This window comes from Myodes glareolus, chromosome 2, assembly GCF_982192425.1.
Source record: "Myodes glareolus chromosome 2, mMyoGla1.1, whole genome shotgun sequence".
NCBI classification, from domain to species: Eukaryota; Metazoa; Chordata; class Mammalia; order Rodentia; family Cricetidae; genus Myodes; species Myodes glareolus.
Window position 1 is genome coordinate 85,101,366 of NC_142027.1, and position 21,343 is coordinate 85,122,708.

Below are 21,343 nucleotides of genomic sequence, written 5' to 3' on the forward strand. Positions count from 1 at the left end.
GAGGATCTTCCCCAGATGCTGTTCACTTCAGAGGACTCATCCTTCCTAATCCCCATCATCCGAACCTAAATTCTAAGGATCATTCATTTCTCATCTTACTCAGTATGGATCTTAAGGAAGGGAAGAGGCGTTCCTGCAGAGTGCTTTGAAAGTGAGCCTTCAACTTCATACAGATAATGTTTCTAATGAAGCAGGGAGCTAGATCTCAGGCTTTGAAATAAGGAAGCCAAAGAGCTTCCTTTCTGATGTCAGAGAGGCCCCTGATATGGTACCTTGGTTTCAGGTCATTTTGGAGTGAGGAAATTAGCCAGAGAGGTAAGGACTATACCATGGACAACAGCAGACCCCTCCCTGAACATTCTATTGTATACCGGAGAGCCCTGGCATTCTTTGTGATGTCACCAGTGCTGTGGCAACACCAACTGCCACTGGGGCATCTGTTCATTGCCTACAGGTTTTGGTCATAACCATGTTTTCAAAACTGAGCAGGCTGTGTGAGAGACAGAAGAGAGAACATAACGAGATTAGAAAGAGGCAGAAGGAATCTGGCCTTCAACCTCAGTGTTGCACATCAAGAAATAAATGGTTTTGTGGAAAACACAATGAATCCTAGGAAGGGAGTGGATAACTACTTGATGGTGGAAGACTTCAGCTTGGTTTTTCATGGTAGGACACTGGATCTTAGAACTTTGGAAAGTAATGGACTTATCCTGCTTCTCTTTGTTCCTGAAGAGTAGACCTGGAGTCTAGGGTACCTTATAGTTAGTTTGGGAGAGAGGCAGTAATGGTCAACCCTGCAGCTGCTGTGCTCTGCTTTAACTCTGAGTGGGAAGGAAGGAGAGAAGGATGAATGAGGTTTCAGTTTCAGCACTGTACTTCACCCACACTGGATTTCTTTTGGTTGTGGGTCACTAATAACAGGGAGAATAAAGTCCTCTGGCCAAAGCTGGAGCTTCTCACATTTTACCTCAGAGCCACTTGCAGGGCAGGAACCTTAAAGTATTACTAAGGCTTCTGAGTCATGCCTCTCAATAGCCCATCATCTTTAATTTGAGTGCAGGAATGGGCCATCACTCTTCCTAAATGTGTTTGTTCTTGGTGTGTGACGGCTTACCTGTAGATGCCCTGTCCTTAGGTGTCTCCAGCCTGTCCTGTCACTAGGTGATCTCGCCTTTGCTGATGTCATAATTGATGGACTGTATTCTACTGATGTTTGGGGAAATTTTCATTAATATCCATGTGACTTATCTTTGGTCTGATGGGACACCTACAATCCCCATCACCCCAACATATTTTAACAGTCCTGTGGATCTTTCCTGAGGTACTCATTCACTTCATGAAACTGAACTTACTTCCACATCAGCATGAGCTAATTTCTTAGTATCTTTCATTTCTCATGTTATTATTTAGAGATCTTTGGAGGGGAAGAGCCATTCCTTAAGAATGTTTGGAAAATGAGTCTTGACCTCCATACATGGTGAAGTATTAAATTAGAAGTAATGAGAGTCTAATTAATCAGAGAGTTAGCGGGATTGGAAGAAGGAGATGCTGAAGAGCTTCCCCCGTGTCTCAGGGAAGAAACATGGAAAAGCCAGTTTGACTCTTGGTGAACTGGGGAAGAGATGGGTATGAGATAAGTGAAGGCAGTTGGCAGTGACCCTAACAGTCCATTCTCTGGACATTCTATTGCATCATGGAGAGTCGTTGACTGCTTTTGTGAAATCATCAGTGTTGTGTCCTTGGGACACTCATTAAGTACTTATAAGTTCACTTAAAGACACGTTGGTAAGATTGAGCACACTGGTTGGCAGAGAGATCTGACTTTTGAAGAGGGGATTGGGGCTTGAGCTGGATCTCCAGAAATGGGGTCCAGTAGCTGGGATCTTTGGAAGAGATGGTTCTATGCTGCCTCTGGGTTAATAAAGTGCAAACCCATGGTCAAGGATTGGTGATGGTTAGCTTGGCAGAAAGCCAGGAGTTGTCAAGGCTACAGCTTCTGTTCTCGGAGTTCCTTGATTTTATTTTGCGTGGCAAAGAAGGCCAGCAGGATGCACAGACAATTGAGGTGTGAGTTTCGAGTGTTGCTACAACACATCATCAGTAGATTCTTTAGGTTCTGTGAGTATCTCACGTGAAAAATCTTCATCTATGCACCAGGGTCTCAGGCATTTAGTTACTTTCATTCGTGGCCACAGGTGAAAAGGGATTCTTCGTGCTAAGCACTAGCGAGTCCAGGAATTTTCTGTATCACAATCAGATATGAGTTGATATTTCCAAAGCAGGATGGCTGGGTGACATTTGCCTTCAAGGGCCAGTGGGAGTGTGGGGAGGGGGGCTGATGCACAGAGCTAGCCGCAGTGAATGGAGACAGAGGCATGGCTTATGGACTCCCAGCTTGAGGATAGGTGTCCTGCTATTTGGAATCTTTACTGAGTTCCATGCTTTCACTCTTCCTCAGGCCTCTTCATGAACTCAACATGGTCTCTCCTGGACCTGTGTCATACTACTGAATAAATTTACTCATGTTTATCAACCTGCAGGGAGTACTGGAAAGACATCAACCCCAACCTCTGTCACCTATCAGGAGCAGCAGATGAACAAGGTGGATACACTGACTCTGCAGCTTCAGATGATGACCCAAGAAAGGAATGAGCTTCGTGGAATCCTGGCTAATTCTACCAACAAGGACTTGAACAACAGGTAGTCAATTTTCTCAGTTCCTTGGTCACTGTCTTACTCTACTGAGTCAAACCCATCATTCCTTAGGTCAAAGAGGGTTACACCTCCAGAGTGTCCTCCTGCCCAAACTAATTGTCCTGAGGGCATCTGAGAGGCATAGCTGAAACCTGGGTAGGAATGATATCAGGACACAGACTGTTGTGATTCCTCCAGATGAAAAGCAGAGCCTATGGCCTGGACAAGTTTGGGGATGGCGCAATAGTTTGTGAACTCTCAGGATACATTTCATGAGGCCTTGACAGGTGTTGTCTTGTGGAAGATGCTAGGTGCTGTGAGTTTACAGTGAGTCTTTGAACGTAACCAACAGGTGCTTGAGTACTGGCTGCTCCTGGTAGCAGTTGCAGGGGCCTGGTCATCTTGGTCCATCTCAGTGTGTGACTTGAAGTCTGAACTTCATCACTGCTCCTTTCTAGTCTGGTTTCTTATATTCTGAGACAATTGCACCTCGCCAAATTTATTTGACATCCTTTGTCTCTGTGTGTGTGTGTGTGTGTGTGTGTGTGTGTGTGTGTGTGTGTGTTGTAGTGTGTGTCTGTGTGCGTGTATGTACCTGTGTGTCTGTGTGAGTGTATGTGTGTCTGTGTATACTCCTGGCAGGTGGAGGTGTGTGGCAGGGCTTGTGGTTCTTTCTGTGTCACAGTTTCCAGGTGATGCCAGCACTAAGGTCAGGGAACTCCACTCCGAGCAGCAATTGGTCCTGTCCCATGTGCTCACCTTGGCAGCCCATTGGAATCCACTGAAGACTTATAAATCTATCCTTAAGTCAGTACTCCACCCTGGAAATACTGATTTTGTGCTTCAGACACCCATGAAGCAATAGAATCCTCATTCTGAAGACAGGAACAACATTTTCAGAGATTTCTGGTGGGCCCAGACTTGTGACACAGGCTGCTGAAGACTAAACTATTCTACTCCTTCAGGCCCATTGATGGAACTCATGCAGCCTTGGCTCACTCTCGTTGCACCCCAGACTGCTGGTCTGGGGCCAGGTCAGCAAGTTTAACAAGCACCAGGTTGTCCTATTTGATAGACATCAGAATGTAACATCGACTGTGCTGGGGTGTTTAGGGCACAGCCTGAATTCATAGGATCAATAAGTCCAGCGTTAATAGGGCTCTTTGTCCCTGGGCCATACCCTACCACAGGCTGAATTTTAGCTGGAGATGGTGAATATGGAGAATTAGAAAGTGATGCTGGACCTGCAGAAATTCCCCAAGGAGATTAGAGAGGCCTTGTATAAGTGCAAGGAGCTGACTGAGGAAACTGTCTCCTACAGGTGAGTGGGGGACTTCACTGGGACTCCCCCATTCATTGGGAGTTACTGTTTTTGCAATGTTTTTGTCTTTGAACCAAAGTGAGGACCTTCATTGTAGCCTGTCTTATGCTCTTGACTTGGGCCTCTTCGACCTGTTTTGCTAAGAGTGAAGTATCTGTGAGCCCATCCCAGCATTGTCCTGCCAGCCTCAGGACCCTCTGGATAGAAAATCTATTTGCACCATTATGTGGGTGTCAAGCATCTGTGGGTCTGTGGGAGCTCTGGTAAGGGTTTACAGAGGTGATCCCATGGGACTCATAGATGGAATATATTTTCCTTGGGTCTTCTGGCCTCCCTTAGAGAACATTTGCCTTCTACCTCTCAACATCATAATGTTTTCCAAACCATGAACAGTTAAGTTCATGTGATGGGAGGAAACACTGCTCTCAGAAGTACATGGATCCCTTTTAGTGTCAGGGATTTCCGAAGTAATCTGAGTCTTTCTGGACTTGGGCTTTTCTCTGGCTTTTACCAGCTAATATATTATGCTGGCATGGTTACTGTGGGCTCTAGTCTGGGGCTTCCTGGGACATAGGACCTTGCATGGATGATGTGAGAGTGGTAGATGTTGGCTGGATGGGACTCACAATGTTTTTGTGATGGTTCAGCATCCTCCACAACCAACTCCTGAGTGAGCGAACTCAGTTGAAGGAAAAAGTGAGCATGTTGAGAGAGGAGAACTGAAATCTATGGAGGGAGCAGATTTCACTGCAAGAGTCCTGTGAGAAGGTGAAGAATCTCCCTGATGAGGCCCATAGGAAGATCTATGAGCTATGTACCGAGGAGAGGCAGGTAGGCTAAAGCAGTGTAGGCAGACCGTCCACCATCTTTAATAATACACACACACACACACACACACACACACACACACACACACACTCACACGTGCGTGATCATTCACCCACTTATCCAGCAGCTCACTAACATCCCATCCAATTGTTGATTTCTGTGATCATTCACAAGTATTTCTGGGGATTTAACATCTTGCAATATCAATGCCTTGAAGCAATTTTGAAAGAAGAGATCCCCGGGTAAACGCCGAAAGATTGGTTATCTTTGTTTTCCTTTTTACCTCCTCTCATATATTACATCTCAACGTCAGTTCCCCTTCTTTCTCTCCTCCCAGTCCTTCACCACCTTCTCCCCTTCCTCATGTCCAGTCCTCCTTAGTTTCCTTTCAGAAAATAGCAGGTCTCTCATGGTTATTTGATCTAATTTCTGAAATAACATTAAACCCTGGGCTTTGCTTTTGTTTTTTATGCATTCTAACAATAAGATATTTGACCAGATCCTTTTAACATCTTGAGATGTGATCATACTAAGTTCCACAGATTAGCTTTGAACTCATAATCTAGTTCAGTCCAGAGTTTAATGTCTCAGTCTCTGGGTAGCTAGGATTAAGGGTTTGCATCACAAGCTCAAACCTAGGCTAAATACTTAAATTAAAATTAAAGGTTAATCCAAATGTCAGAGGTCAAAGGAACTGATGAAGTTATTACCTTTAATCGATCTCTTACACTGTAGCTGGTTTCTGCTCAGTGCAACACTCCAGCTCTCATTGTGTTTGAGACCTCCACTAACAGAGGATTTTTCTGCAATAGGCCGAATCCAACCCTTCCTGTTGATCTGTCCATAAAATTCAGTCTCCACAGAAAAGGCAATTTTACCTCCTGCCCATTAGCCACAGCCTCCAATTCCCAGCTGTAAATGAAAATGATTATATGTCATCAAATCATAGGCATTCCTGCTTTTTATTAATATTTTAAAGGGAAGAAATTTTAAGCTCTCCATTGGGTAGAGACTACATAGTTAATAACACTGTTTTAAAGTGTTATTGTAACTCTTCAATGATACACATTTTTATAGAGTGAACAATTTATTTCCTTTTTATTGAAAATTGATTATTCTGACATACAATAGATCTCAACCATAGTTTCCCTCCATTCACTCTTCCCGGATCCTATAAACTTCTGCTTTTGCCCAGATCTGCTACCCCTTTGTTTCTTTTCAGAAAAGAACAGACAAACCTGACAAAACGAGACAAGACAAAAATCCTCATATAGAGACTGGACAAAGCATTCCAATAAGAGGAAATGTGTCCCAAGAGTAAGCAAAAGAGTCAGAGACACACCCATTCCCACTATTAGGAGTTCCACCAAAACACCAACATATATGCAGAGAACATGGTGCAGACCCATGCAGGCCCCAAGCTTGCTGCGTCAGTCTCTGTGAGCCTATGAGAGCCCTGTTTACTTGAGTCAATGTGCCACATTCTAGTGTCCTCTACCCCATCATTTCCACTCACTCCTAAAATCTTCCCTCCCCATTTCTTCTGAAGGGTTTCCTGAGCTCCTATGGATGGAACTGATAGAAAGTTCCAATTTAGACACTCACTTCCACATAGTGTCTGTCCGTGGGTCTGTGTACCCATCTGCTGCTAGAGAAAATCTCTCTGATGACAACCAGCAAAGAACCAATCTATGAGTAGAGCAGAACATTGATAGGAATAATAGGAATGATTTCATTGAATTTTTGTAGTTATGTTTGCTTCTACCCTAGGTCTCTGGGCTATTTGGCCTCCAGTTTCTAGCACTCCAGGAATTGTAGGGCATGGACTACCACTCCATGCATGGGTCTCAAGTAAAACCAGACATTGTGTGGCCACTCTCTCAAGTTCTGCACCAACAGTGCCCCAGCATAACTTGCAGGGAGGACAGATTGTAGGTTGTGTGTGCGTGTTTTTTTTTCAAAGTTTATTAAAATATAAAAGTTTCCATTGTCGCCCCTCCTCCCAACACCCTCCCACTTCCCCCACTCCCTCTCCTCTTCCCTCTCCATCCCTAAGAGCAGTCAGGGTTTCTTGCCCTGTGGGTAGTTCAAGTTCCTCCCCGCTCCCTCCAGGACCAGGAAGGTGAGTATCTAATCAGACTGGATCCCCAAAAATCCAGAATATGCAGAGGTAACAACTCCCAGAGTCATTGTCAATGGCCTTTTAGAAAGACTTCGGGCCAGCCACATTCAGAGAATCAGCCTCCTCCAGAGAATCTGGTTGAATCAAGCGCTCCTTCAGTCCCAGTCAACTGGCCTTGATGAACTCTCATTAGATCAGTCGCCTTGTATCATTGGGTGATCGCTCCCCTTGCGGTTCTGATTTGCTTTTTCATGTTCTTCCTCCTTCTGCTCCTCCTTTGGACCTTGGGGGGCTCAGTCCGGTGCTCCAATGTGGGTCTCCGTCTGCATCGCCATCCATCGCCGGATGAAGGTTCCCTCTGATCTTGCCCTCCCTGCTCACGTTCTTCTTCCTTCTGCTTCTCGGTAGGACCTAGGGAGTTAAGTCCAGTGTTCCAACGTGGGACCCCATCTCTATCTCCATCTATTGCCAGATGAAGGATCTGGAACTCTTGTCTGATGACCACCAGCAAAGAACCAATCTATGAGTAGAGCAGAACATTGATAGGAATAATAGGAATGATTTCATTGAATTTTTTTAGTTATGTTTACTTCTACCCTAGGTCTCTGGGCTATTTGGTCTCCAATTTCTAGCACTCCAGGAATTGTAGGGCATGGACTGCCTCTCCATGCATGGGTCTCAAGTAAAACCACACATTGTATGACCACTCTCTCAAGTTCTGCACCAACAGTGCCCCAGCATAACTTGCAGAGAGGACAGATTGTAGGTTGTGGTTTTTTTGTGGCAGAGTTGATGTCGTGTTTCTCTTTCTGTTACCTACAAAGTATCTTCCCATGCCAAACAGAGTAGAGCATATGAGTGAAGGCTCCATGCAGGCAAAAGCTTGACCTCTCTAGGTTCAATGATGTGTAGATGTTGTCCACAACAATGGGACCCCACTATCAGTTTTCAGAGAGCAACACTCTGCGGTAGCATGAGCTGGAGCTGTTTAGGGATCTCCACAGAATCCCCTTCAACCAAATAGTCAACTGAATGCAATCCATGCTCAGCACTGGAAACCTTGCTTGGCTACAGGAGATGGTCAGTTCAGACTCAGTATGCTCAATTACTAGGAGCCCTCACTAAGATCCCCCACATAGATTACAGGAAATTTTATCTGTACTAGCTTTCTATAGCAGCTATAAGAGCCCCCCCCCACTCCAACTGTCTCTCTGCACTCTCCGCTCATCCCTCCCCCCACACATGATCCCTTTCCATCCTCTCCTCACCCAATCAAAGTTCACCTGAAAAATCTATTCTATTTTATCTTCCCAGGGAATTTCTTCTGTTCCCTCTAGTGATCTTCTCTTACCTAACTTCTCTGGGTCTGTGGAATGTAGCTTGATTATCATTTACATAACAAGGGATGCCCACTTATAAGTGATTATATATCATATGTGTCTTTCTGGATCTCAGTTATCTCAGTCAGCTTGATTTTTTTCTAGTTCCACCCATTTGCCAATGTTCTCTTCAGAAAGTCATCTCCTTTGCTGGGGTGTTCAGGGATGTTCCCTATATTCTCTACCATCCGGTTCAATGTGTCTGGCTTTATGTTGAGGTATTTCATCCTATTGGACTTCAGCTTTGTACAGTGCAAATAATATCTACATATTTGCATTCTTCAATATGCAGACACCCCGTTTGACTGGCACCATTTGTTGAAGATGCTTTCTCTTTTTCAATCTGTCCCTCTGGCTTCTTTATAAAAATCAGATGTCTATAAATCTGTGGATTCATGTCTGGGTATTTAATTAGATTCCATTGATCAATGTATCTGCTTTATACCAATACCTTATGTGTTTTATTATTATATCTGTGTAGTAAAGCTTGAAATCAGAGATGGTGATACCTGAGCAGATCTGTTACTGTTATGGATTGTTTAACTGGATTATGTTTTTCAGTTTTCCATATAAAGTTGAAAATTGCCCTTTCAAGGTCTGTAAAGAATTGTGTTGAAATTTTGATTGGGACCGTGTTAATTTAGAAATTACTTTTAGGAGGATGACTATTTTTATTATGTTGATCCAACTCATTCACAAGCATGGGAGATCTTTCCAATTTTTAATAGCTTCTTCATTTTCTTTCTTCAAAGACTTGAAGTTTGTATCATGAAAGTCTTTCACTTTCTCGGTTAGAATGACCACAAGACATTTTATATTGTTTTTGACTATTGTGAAGAATTTTGTTACTCTGATTTCTTTCTCAGTCCATTTATCATTCATATATGTGTGGACTAATAATTTTTTGAGATAATCTTGTATCCAGCCACTTTACTGAAGGTGTTTTCAACTGTGGGAGTAATCTAGTAGAACTTTTATGGTCATTTGTATATACTATCATATCATCTGTAAATAATGATATTTTGTCTTCTTCCTTTCCAGTTTGTATCCTCATGATCTGCTTCGGTTGTCTTTTTGCACCAATTAGATCTTCAAACTCAATAGAGAATAAATATAGATAAAGTAGACAGCCTTGCCTTGTTTCTGATTTTACTAGAATTATTTTGAATTTCTCTCCATTTAATTTTATGTTGGCCATAAGCTTGCTGTCAGTTGTCTTTGTTGTTAAGTTATGTCCTTATATTCATAATATCTCAAAAACTTTCATCATCCAAGTGTACTGGATTTTGTCAAAGTCTTTTTTAATCTCTAGTAAGATGACCATCATGTTTTTCCTTCAGTTTATATGATACATTACATTTACTAATTTTCATGTGTTGAACTATCCCTACATCTCTAGGTAAAACCTGCTTGATCATAATAGATGATATTTTTGGCATATTCATGGATTTGGTTTGCAAATATTTTTTGAGTACTTTTGCATCTATATCCACGAGGGAAATTGGTATACAATTCTCTTTGTTGAGTTTTTCTGTGGTTTGGGTATCAAGGTAACTGTGGCCTCATGCAATGAATTGGGCAATGTTTCTTATGCTTTTTTATTTTGTAAACTAATTTGAGGAGTATTGCAATTAACTCTTTTTTTAAAGTCTGGTAAAATTCTGTGCTATAGTCATTTGGCCCTGGGTTTGTTTTGTTGTTGTTGTTGTTATTATTGTTGTTGTTGGGAGACTTTTAATTATGGTTTCTATTTCACTGGGGGATCTAGGCCTGATTTTAATTTACCTTTGGTAAGTAGTACCTACTGATAAAATTATCCATTTCTTTTAGGTTTTCCAATTTGATGAAGTATATTATTTAAACTTTGCCATTGTGATTCTCCAGATTTTCTCAGTGTCTGTTGTTATGTCCCCTTTTGGTTTCTGATTTTATTAATTTGGATATATTCTGCTCATCTTTATTTAGTTTGGATAAGAGTTTATCTATCTTGTTGATTTTCTCTAAGAACCAATTCTTTGTATCTTTGATATTTTTTGTATTGTTCTCTTCATTTCTATGTTATTGATTTCAGTTTGGTTACTTCTTCTGGTCTACTCCTCTTGGATGTGCTTACTTCTTTTGTTCAATAGTTTTGAGATGCTCTATTAAGTTGTTAGCATGATATCTCTCCATTTTTTAATGTAGGCACTTAGTGCTATGAATTTCCTCTTAGCACTGCTTTCATTGTATCCCATAAGTTTGGATATATTATGTATTCATTTTCATTGAATTCTAGACAGTGTTTAAATTCTTTCTTTATTTTTGCTCCACTTTTCATTCAATAGAGAGATCTTCAGTTTCCATGAATTTTATGCATTCTTTTCTTTCTGTTGATAATATACAGCTTTAATTCATGGTGGTCTAATATGTACAGGGGATTATTTCAAATTTCTTGTTGAGACTTGCTTTATGTTTGAGTATGTGATCAGTTTTGGAGAAAGTTCCTTGGAATGAAGTTTAGAAGATACACTCTTAGGTGAATGGGTAGAGTGTTCTTTAAATATCTGTTATGTTTATTTGGATTAAACTTCAGATAATTCAGAATTTATTAATTTTGTCTGCATGACCTGCACATTGATGACAGGCACATTGGTGAGACTGGGGTATTTAAGTTCCCAAATATCAGCATGTGGGGGTCAATATGTGTTTTAAGCTATAGTAATGTTTCTCTTACAAAAGTACTTAAGGCATAGATGTTAAGAATTAAAATGTCAGCCAAACAGTGGTGGTACATGCCTTTGATTCCACCTCTTGGAAAACAGAGGCAGGCAGAACTCAGTGAGTTCAAGGCAAGCCTGGTCTACAAGAGCTAGTTTTAGGACAGGCTCCAGAGCTACAGGGAAACCCTGTCTCAAAAAAAAGAAAAGAAAAGAAAAGAAAAAGATGAATTAAAATGTCATTATTGTGGTGTACCCTTCCCCATCACTTTTGATTAATATTCGTTTGAGACCAAATTGGTTAGATATTTAAAAGGCTACACCAGCTAGTCTTTTAGGTCCATTTGCTTGGATGAATTTCTCCAATCATTTACTCTGAGGTAATGTCTAAACTTGACTTTGAAGTTTGTTTCTTGTATGCAGCAGAAAATGGACCCTGATTTTCCATCCATTCTGTCATTCTCTGTGTTTTTATTAAGGAAATGAGGCCATTGATAGAGATATAATCAAATGATTAATTTCTGTTATTGTGCTGTATGTATATATGCTGGTACATGTATGTCCAGGAGTGTGTACTCAGAAATATCTGTGTCTGTGTGCATTTGAGTGTCCAACCATTCACTAAAAATGTAATTTTCCAATAAACAGAAACAGGACACATTGGAGGAAAGACTACAATCCCTGCTGAAGCAGAGGGATCTGGTCACCAAGCAAATAGTCTTGGCAGAAAAGCTGCAGAATCACTTCATTGTCTCCCAGATGAGGTAGGATCCCAGGCCCTAAAGAGGGAGTTATACCAAGTAGTTCCCCAGTACCTGAATCTCTGTCCTATTTGCATTCCTGTCCATTTGCATGGCCTTTCAGTCACAGCCAGGGAAAGAACATCTGAGAGTATTGGGCTGACTCAGTCAACAGAAATGTCTGCACAGGAAACAATATGTATTATCCTTAATCTTTCTCGATTGTGTGCACTTTTTCACTTCTGAGGGCTCTCATGTGTTCTGAGTACATTGATCCTCCCTATGGTAGTCCCAAACCTAACAGGGACAGTGTTAAATATGGAAGGCAGTGTCTCCTCCTGCGACTTTATTTCCCTTTAGAGTATCATCTTTAGAGATAAAGTCCTACACTTGGGCAGATTTATATGTGGCACATTCTTATTGAATATGGTTTCTCTGCAGTTTGCATCTGTTTCCTATAAGAAGGTTTCTCTGGAATTAAAATCAGATTTAGAGTTTGACATGTTGAACCCAAGGAAGGTTCTGTGCTGAAGGAATAAACCGAGCCTTCACTGAAGTGTTGTGTATGCTCCCCGAGATGGCCTCATACATATAATTTCCCAGGTTGCTCACAGTTTCCTGGCATCTGTTCAAGGCCATGAATATCTCCTGGACTGTGACTCGGACATTGCTATGCTGCTTTTTTTTTTCCTCAAAAGAATGTATCTGAACTATTGGAGAAATGGGCTGTTTTTCTAGTTCCCCATGGTGAGTATTTCTCCGCTCAATTTTAACAGCTTTAAAAGTGGAGAAAGCAAAGAAACTCAGGTGCTCTCTTATCCTTGAGGAAGCAAGCAGTGAATGAGCCCAGCTCAGATGTAATGCTGGATTATCCAGCTGAGTAGAGCTAGTGGGAGCTCAAAAGCTGGCAGGGCAGGTCCCCAACAGACCTGTGTCCCAGCTGCCTTCCTCCCATAGGTTTGAAAACCTCCAGCATGATCTGAAACTGGCCACAGTCCAGGATGAGAGCTCCCTGCAGACAGACCTCCTCCAGCAGGAGCCTTGAGTGTGCCAGGCAAAAGAGCCACCATTGACTCCTATCCCCTGCAACCTTGGCATTCATGGGGTGGGTTTTCTTCCTTGACGTTTGTTTCCCATGTGTGGACAGGCGCTGGTTTTGCCTAGGCCATGGTCCAGTGAGGCTGCCTATGGGTCTGATTGCCTTTCCTTCTCTGACAGCTCTGCTTTGTAGAACGGAGGAGGCTGAAGGAAGCTTCACACATTATCCACTCTAGCAGCAACACCTACTGAAAAACAGACACCTCATCGTAGATGTGAACTAACCAGTGAGGAAAAAATCTACCTAGTGCGGGGGATCCATCCTCAATCTGATTCAAGTTCTGTTGGTGCACTATTCCTGGAGAAAGAAAGTCATCAGAAAGAAGCCTGAGATTCAGCGGACCCACCAAGAATTACTCAGAATCCCGACATCGGTCAGCAGGTGGACCATGAGTGGCGCACAGCAGCATGGGGAGGATTTGATGCTGAGCAAGGCTTACTCTGCCAGGTTACTCTCCATGTCTTTAGTAAGCCGGCTGAGCCCTCCATATGTGGTGAGGAATCTCACAAGAAAGACTGTACTGATGCTGTGCTGTAGTCTATACACACCACAGAGAAAAGAACAGGATTCCGTCTCCTGTGCAGTGCTGAGGCAGACTCCATGTCACAGGAAAGTGCTGCTGAAGAAACACGTTACACAGACTAAAGCATCGCTCACCTGTGTTAGTCATTGATCGTTCATAAAGAAAGTGTGTGTGGATTCTCCAGTTTCACAGCCTGGACTGGCATGACCAGACCTGAGAAACGGTCTATAGAGGAGGTCTGGTCACCTTTGGTGTTCTTAGAGAGCCAGATGTTCTCAATTGATTTGTTGGATCTAGAGCAAGAGAATATGCTTAGTTTAATTTGGGGGGAGGTTCTGATGTTATTTAGGTTTTATTTGCTTGATTTTTTTTTCTTTGCTTTGGTTTAATTATGTTAGTTTTTGATAATGACTTTTTTCTTGTTTTAATAGTTGGTTAAGGATCTACACTGTATATACTGACTACCTTTTCTAAAGCCCCTATTGTGTAAAATGATTATATTTCTGAATAAAAAGCAATTTTCAACTTCTCAATTTTACCACCCTTCTAGAGTCAGATGTGGGGTTGCTCTCCTGTGACTCCAGAACTCACAGGCAGAGATGGATTTCCCCACGTTCCAGGAGCCTTGGTTACATAGTGAGTTCACATCCACACAGGTCTGCAAAGGTCTACACAGGAGGGTAGTACCTTGAATGTGGATGGTCTGGCTTACTTTTGTCTTTACAACCTTGACTTTATATTAACAGCCAGATTTAAGAGAATGTAATGAAGAAGGGCTCTGGGAAGAAAGGAACTCCGCTCTTCACCTCATTAGTTCTATCCCAGTGTCCAATCACAATTGCTCATTGTGATCCTGGGATAGCAAACCAGTGAATGTGGCCTTTGAAATGCATGAGCACAGTGTACCCGCAGCAGAGGGAAACAGCTGAGCTGCAAGTTTGGATTCTGGAGATGCCTTCCAACCTCTCACTCTTAAATCATGACTGTTACATTGGGGAGCTGCAGAGTAAGGGCCTTCTCCAGCACTGTCATCTACTTACAGTAGGAATGTCAGGAACTGCTTCAGAAGGATTCATTCAAAGCTCTGAAATGGTCCTTCTCATTGGTTTATGTCACAAAACAGTTGATAAAATTCCATAAGACTATCTCATATAGCATACTCAGAACATCATTTCATCTACTAAATTTAAGGAGTGTAAGTTTGGCACTTAGAGAGGTGGTTCAGTAGTGGAGAACACTTGAGTTTGGTTTCAAGCACCCATAAGGGGGCTCACATTTATTTGAAAGTAAAATTCCAGGGGATCCAATACCTTCTTCTGTCCTCAGCACCAAGCATGCATGTAGTGCATATACACCCATCCACACATCCAAACTCACCCCCCCACACCCACACTCACCTACTCACATAGTTGCCATCAGGTAGAACCAAGTGTTCTCATATACAAGTCTATGAAGATCATTTGTCTTTAGGCTGAGTCCTGCCCTTTCATCTACCAGATGAATCTAGTTTTGTTTTGTCTTAATTTTTATTTGTTTTCCTTTATCCTCTGTCAACTTCTTCCATCTTTTCACAAGCAGTACACAGGGAGTGCATGTGTCCACTGAGTGAGTGAGTCTAGTGCAAGCCAAAACAGCTGTGGAAGTCCTTGTCATAATGTTTACTGCCCATGAACTGAGAGCTGGAGTACTTGGCTCTGCAGATACAGCAGTCCTCAGTACTTTGGTGTGTCTTTGGCTAGTGAAAGCAAAACATCTTTTCTTTTGGGACATAGTTTCCATGTGCAGCAGCATCCACACAGCGTGGATTGCACTAAGCCAACTAACTCCAAGCACTCACCCTGTCTACTGAAAATCCTGTATGTTTGCTGTTTTTATATGCTACCTAAGGTTTAAAAAATCCCCAAATCTACCCAAATAGTATAGCCCAGAGTGGTGATGAATCAAAAATGTTAAGACAAATTTATGATAAAAATAATGTGCATGTGTATATACTTGTCAAAAGTTTCTAAAGTGGTCATGTGCAACTGTTTTAATGATTTCAGCAAAAGAGATGATGTCAGACAACAAGGAACAAATATGTTTGATGGGAAATTTGCCAAACTTTTCCAGTTCATAGTTTTTTTCCTTTGTTGTTTGCTCCTTATGCAATTTACTTTAAGAGAACAAAAACAAAACCTCTGTGGTTTTAACACTTTTATCATCTCCCTCTGTTTTTAGTCAGAAGTGTACATGGTATAGGCCTGTGGTTACTTTACCATGATAACAACAATTTGGAAAGTAGGAACAATGAAAATGACTGAAAAATGAAATATGAGTTTTTTTCTTCAACTCCTATTTAAACATTTAAAATAATCCATTTCATGAGCTGTAGTCACGTATGTCTTTAATCCTAGCACTAGGAAAGCAGAGCCAGAACATATTTTTTAATTAATTTATTTATTTATTTATTAAAAATTTCCATCTCCTCCCCACCTCTCTTTTCCCTCCTCTCCTCACCTCCCCCTCCCTCTCTAGTCCTAAGAGAAGTCAGGGTTCCCTGCCCCGTGGGAAGTCCAAGGTCCTCCCTCTTCCATCCAGGTCTATAAAGTTGATCATCCAAACAAACCAGGCTCCCACAAAGTCAGTCCATGCAGTAGAATCAAAACTCAGGCTGACTGAGAAGTCAGAAGCCAATTTTTGAGGTCAAAGCTAGCCTGTTCTACACAAAGTGTTAGAGACTAGTTAAGGCAACATAACATAAAATATTTGTTGCTCATTTAGCTTGTAAAAATAAGAACTAACAGTGTCTGTCTCAGTCCATGCTTTTACACTTAGTACACTGCCTTTACGAGGCAATGGAGTCTACTAAAGTCTTGCAATGAATTGGTTTGAGATGTGTTGAACTGCAGAAATTTGACATCTTTTATTTCAGATCCATGATTCACTTATGAGGTGTGTAAACCAATGCCCTTTTGGTTTACTAGATTTATACACATGTCTAATATCTAATTTTTATTAGTAATATTTTGTATTTTGAGATTTATCACTTGAATATCAAACAATTTGGTCCTTTTATTCCAACCAAAGGAACTCTAAAATCAATATTATTATCATTATCTTGGCAGAGTAGGTCTTGAAAACACCTCTGAATCCTTTAAAACAGGTTTCCTTTCATATTGTAACTCTATGTTTACTTTAGAAACAGGGTGCTCATCTTAAATGGTATTTTATAAATGTGAACAAAATGAACTAAGCCCTTGCTACAGTGGCTCTACTAAAAGGTACTTTACTATATATTCAGGACATTTTAGACCAGGATATTGACTCACCTTTGCACAAATCTGTTTCATGTATATGTGAAGCTTTGATTCAGATCTCTGCTTAAAACAGGTTACATAAAGTAGCAGAAACTAAACTTTTAAGTGTTAGTGCCCAATGCTTGTTAAATAAGTATATACATTTAAATCACAGAATAATTTAACTCACTGAAGATTATAAGGATAGGAAGTAAGTGGTAGGCTCTGAAATGCAGTTGTGTTTGTGGTTTTCCTCATGTTTCTAATAGAAACTTACTTGTGCTGAAATTTTGCTTATGATCTAACCGATAGATCAGAGTGCAAAGCTAGCCACACTAGTAAGCCATACAGGCCATGCAGCGTTGTCCTTAATACCTACAGCCACACTATTTAGCCATAGAAACTGGGAGATGGTTGTACACACCTTTAACCACAGCACTTAGAGAGGAATATAGAGCAGAGTGAGACAGAACCTTGCTCTCTTTTCAGTCTGATGATTTTATAGAGGTAAGAGTTCTCTAGTGACTTGGCTGATTTGCTTCTCTGATCTTTCAGCTTGAACCCCAATGTCTGTCTCTGTGATTTATTATTCGAGATACATGTGGTAGTCAACTTTTGGAGTACAAACTCACAATAAAAGCCATTTGCTTGTGGCTTTGCAGGCAGAGCATAGGCCAGAGCTCCACACAGCCAGAGTCACCACACACCGGCTAGCTTTTCCTTTCTTCTCTCCTGGTGGGCTTTTCCTGGACCCTGCTCTGAGGCTGCTGCCAGCCTAGACAGCTGCCTTTAAATTCAGTCAGGCTTTTACTGTTTTATGCAGCAGCAGTAACTCTCACATCATCATCATCACTAGAAGATTTGGTGATAAAATTGGGAATTCTTAAATGGAGAAATTTGTTAAAAAAGAAAGATTTTTCCCACATGAAAAAAATGGAAGACACAATTAAGATAGAGAAATGTCTTTGTATGATTATGTAATGTATGATTTAAAAATGAAACAAATCAATGAAGGGATAAGCAGCATAAATGGAATTGACATAGTGTTGTGATTTTGATAATACTTCTTGTTGTTTTGATATTTCTTGGTTTATTTGTCAAAAAGTTGTTTGGTTTATCTGCCAAGATACTGGCCTTAGAAAACCTTAATAAAACATAATGTAGAGATAGTCCAGACAGATAAATTTAATGGAGAATCAATTTCAGCATTGCATTATAAAGTTATAGAGGAACAGTCTAAAGTTTTCAAACAACCAACATTAATATATCCAGTAGCCTTACAGGATTTGTCAAATTTGATAGAGACTCTGTAAGTGCTATTTGGTCTTCTGTGCCAATGTTAGATGATGTAGGAGAGTCTTTTATCTATCTGTTACTTTCATTGCTTGTCCTGATAGGTCAGAATATAGGTAGGTGGGGAAGACAGAACAGAATGCTGGGAGGAAGAAGGCAGTGTGAGGCAGACGACATAGCTCTCCTCTCTGAGATGGATGCCAGTTAGACTCGTCCTGGTAAGCCACAGCCAAGTGGCAATACGCATTAATAGAAATGGGTTGAATCAATATGTAAGAGTTAGTCAATAAGAGGTTATAACTAATGGGCCAGGCAGTATTTAAATGAATACAGTTTCTGTGTAATTATTTTGGGTAAAGCTAGCTGGGAGCCGGGCTGCAGCCCACTGCTCCCACCACTACAGTTAGACTCAAGGAGATTTAAGGAATCATTTGTCTTATATGGCATAGGTTTGCCTTTTGTAAAGCAGTTGTTTAACCCGTGGTCCATTTGTAATAGAATCATTTCCAAATACTGAATAGACTTGGTTAAAGCTGTCTAGAGGTCGGTTCACAATTACAATGGAGTACCTGGTTCGCAGAAGAGGCTAAGAATATTGAAAAATGGAGTAAAGCGAGAGGTATGGATATCTCCCAAGAGGAACTTCTTGTAGAAGGAGATCATGCAGCTATAAAAAGGAAATCCCTTTATGATAACCACACCTATAAGATCACCACACCCATTAGATCACCACACCCATAAGATCACCACACCCTGGATTCCCTGGCTTTATTCTGTGCAGCTGCTTTGAATGTGTGGGACAGAATTAGAGAAGTAGGAATGAAAATTGAGTCATTATTGTTTAAGATAATATGGCAATGCAGGTTAGTAACTAGTCACCTATTACAATTAAACTTGTAATCATATTAGGTATGTTTTCAAGGCCAAAGAGAAATATATTTTAGATGGACAGATCATTTTCAACATTTGAAGATCTACAGAATATGGCATTTAAGTTGTTTTAATAACAAGGGGTTTTATGACAGTGAGACATGTCTACTCCTGGCAGCAGCAATCTACTTCAGAGACCATAATAGGCATCAAAGAAACTCCATGCAAACCTAAACCACTGGGTAATAAAATGCCCTTGCTTCAAGTGCTGACAATATGATGTCCTAATTGCCAGGCAGGACACAAAAGACAATACCTGTCAAACATTGCCAAGACAAGGATAAACAGGATATTCAGAATATCCTACTTTACAGATAAGCAGGCCTGTAGGACATTGAAGAAGATCTTTAGCTGACTGTCCAGGCAGCCAGCTGTTTCTGTCATTTCTCTCATTTTTTGGGTCTTGCTTGCACTTCCTTCTTACTCAGTTAATAATATTTCTTTCTTGATCCTGAGGGACTTGAAGATTAGTTAGTTATAGTTTTCCGTGTTTACCAGACACAGAAAGCAAGTTAGGATAGAAAGTAAATTAAGTACAAGACTTTGGACTCACCAAAATAGGATAGATAATAGAGTATTTTCTGTGAATTTGTCAAATGGAAATAGACTAGACTTTGTTGATGTATTTATTGCCTGTATATAGTGTATATGGTTATTGTATTTAATGTATATAGTTTTTCTTATATTAGTTATAGCCATCTTTTTATTTTAGCTAATAAAAGTCTCTATCTTCTTAAAAATCTCTATCATCCCTCATAAATTTAGTTTAAAATCATTTTCTTCTGCTTCTTCTGGGTTGGGATGATCAAGTCTTCCTGTTGTATGGCCACTGGTTTCTAGTGCTTTTTAGGTTGTTGAAAGAATTTTTGCATTGGCACCTAATCATCTCTTCTTCCAATTTGTTCTAACAGTGTCTTTGCCTCTTGGTCCAATTCTTACAGTTGCCATCTATGTCTTTGGAAATTGTTCTTGGTCTGCTCTGTACTGTGGCAGTCTTTGTCTCAGGGAGCCACTAAGATTTCTCTTAGTCCACTCACATGGTCCAATCTCTTGGTCTACTCTCTTGGTCCATTTTGTGCAGTTGCAGTCTGTGCTTCACAGTTTCTCTCTTGGTCTTCTCTATGCTGTTGCAGCCTATACTCCAGAGTTCCTCTGCGGATGGAGTACAGGGAGATAGGAATTTTGGGGGACAGTGTGGAACTTGTAGCTTACAGGGTAGTATTGGTAGAGTGGGGGTGATTGAGCAGCCTACCTGAAGGAAGCTTGCCTACTGACAGACTAGCAAGGCTGAGAAAGTGGGGGAAAGACCTGGGGTTTTGCCCTGGTAGGAAGGGCCTATAGAGTGGAGTACCCCACTGAGAACTGTTTCAGAGTTCCTCAGAGGGTATGGAGCTTAGGATGGTTTTCCTTATTCAGGTTGTCAATGGACAACTGCTTTGGGTTCAGAGAAGGGCCATCATGGTATACCTGCAAAAATAAAGACAGACAAAACTCCAACATATGTCTTTAAGAAATTGAAGCAGTTTTTTTTCAATAATATAAAGCCTATCACAGAAACACCACACAATCCTACAAGTAAGGCACTTACAAAAAGATAAATCAATCTATAAGGATATATTAAACAAACAGAAAGGGTTATTCAAGACCCCCATACATAGACCACACAATGTTTTATTAACCTGGAATTTTCTTAATGATAATCAGAAAGGAGCAACCACTGTGGAGAGACATTGGATAATAGCAAAAAACTTAAATAAAATGTGCTGGTGTGCTTCAAGGATGTATAGACCTCAAAATGGAAACAAGGAGATGTGGTAAGTTTTGTGCTTGCCAGGGATGAGGTTTTGTGCTTTTTTTTCCACAGGAGAAGGAAAGCTATGGATAGCATCAAAATTAATCAGGATTTGGTTTGAAAAGGAGAATCCTCTTAATAAAGAGAAATAACAGCCCATCCACAGAGTTGATAAACCTACAGGTTGTAAGGACACCTCATAATGGCTGGGGCAGGGTTCTGTTCATCTTGCAGGAAAATAAGCATCTTTGAAATGTCAAGAGACATTGTACACATAGATGCTTAAAGAAGAAAGATTGCTATCCAGAAGGAATCACTGAGCAAAATATATCTGGTTTCTGATACTAATATCTTCTGCAGGGTTGAATATCACTATGTAAACATACATATTTCCTGACTTCTCAGTATAATGGTAATCATGACTCACTTAGAAATCAAAGCCTAGATTTGGAGTTGGATGCTGGCTCTCCTTCTCTAAATCGAAGAATGTTGTAAAAAGAAAAATTTAGAGGTTCTATTTCATATCAGAAGCCACATAGTTTGGGACAGAAGGAAGATAAAATCTAGGGATTAAGGTTATCAAAACTCTGCTTTCAAAAATTTTACTTCACTTCTATTTCCATCCATTTGCATGCAAAATTCAAGATGTCA

General features: G+C 40.7%; 1 protein-coding gene across 1 annotated transcript in view; it reads left to right on the top strand.

The window, feature by feature from the left end:
• Window positions 1-602: 602 nt before the first annotated feature.
• The window catches only part of LOC148123047 (uncharacterized), a 45,752-nt gene continuing 25,011 nt past the window's right edge, over window positions 603-21,343 (top strand). The window contains 3 exon segments of the mRNA XM_087897940.1: window positions 603-666; window positions 2,541-2,700; window positions 13,183-13,372. Of these exon segments, the coding sequence (XP_087754066.1) occupies window positions 603-666; window positions 2,541-2,700; window positions 13,183-13,372 (414 nt within the window).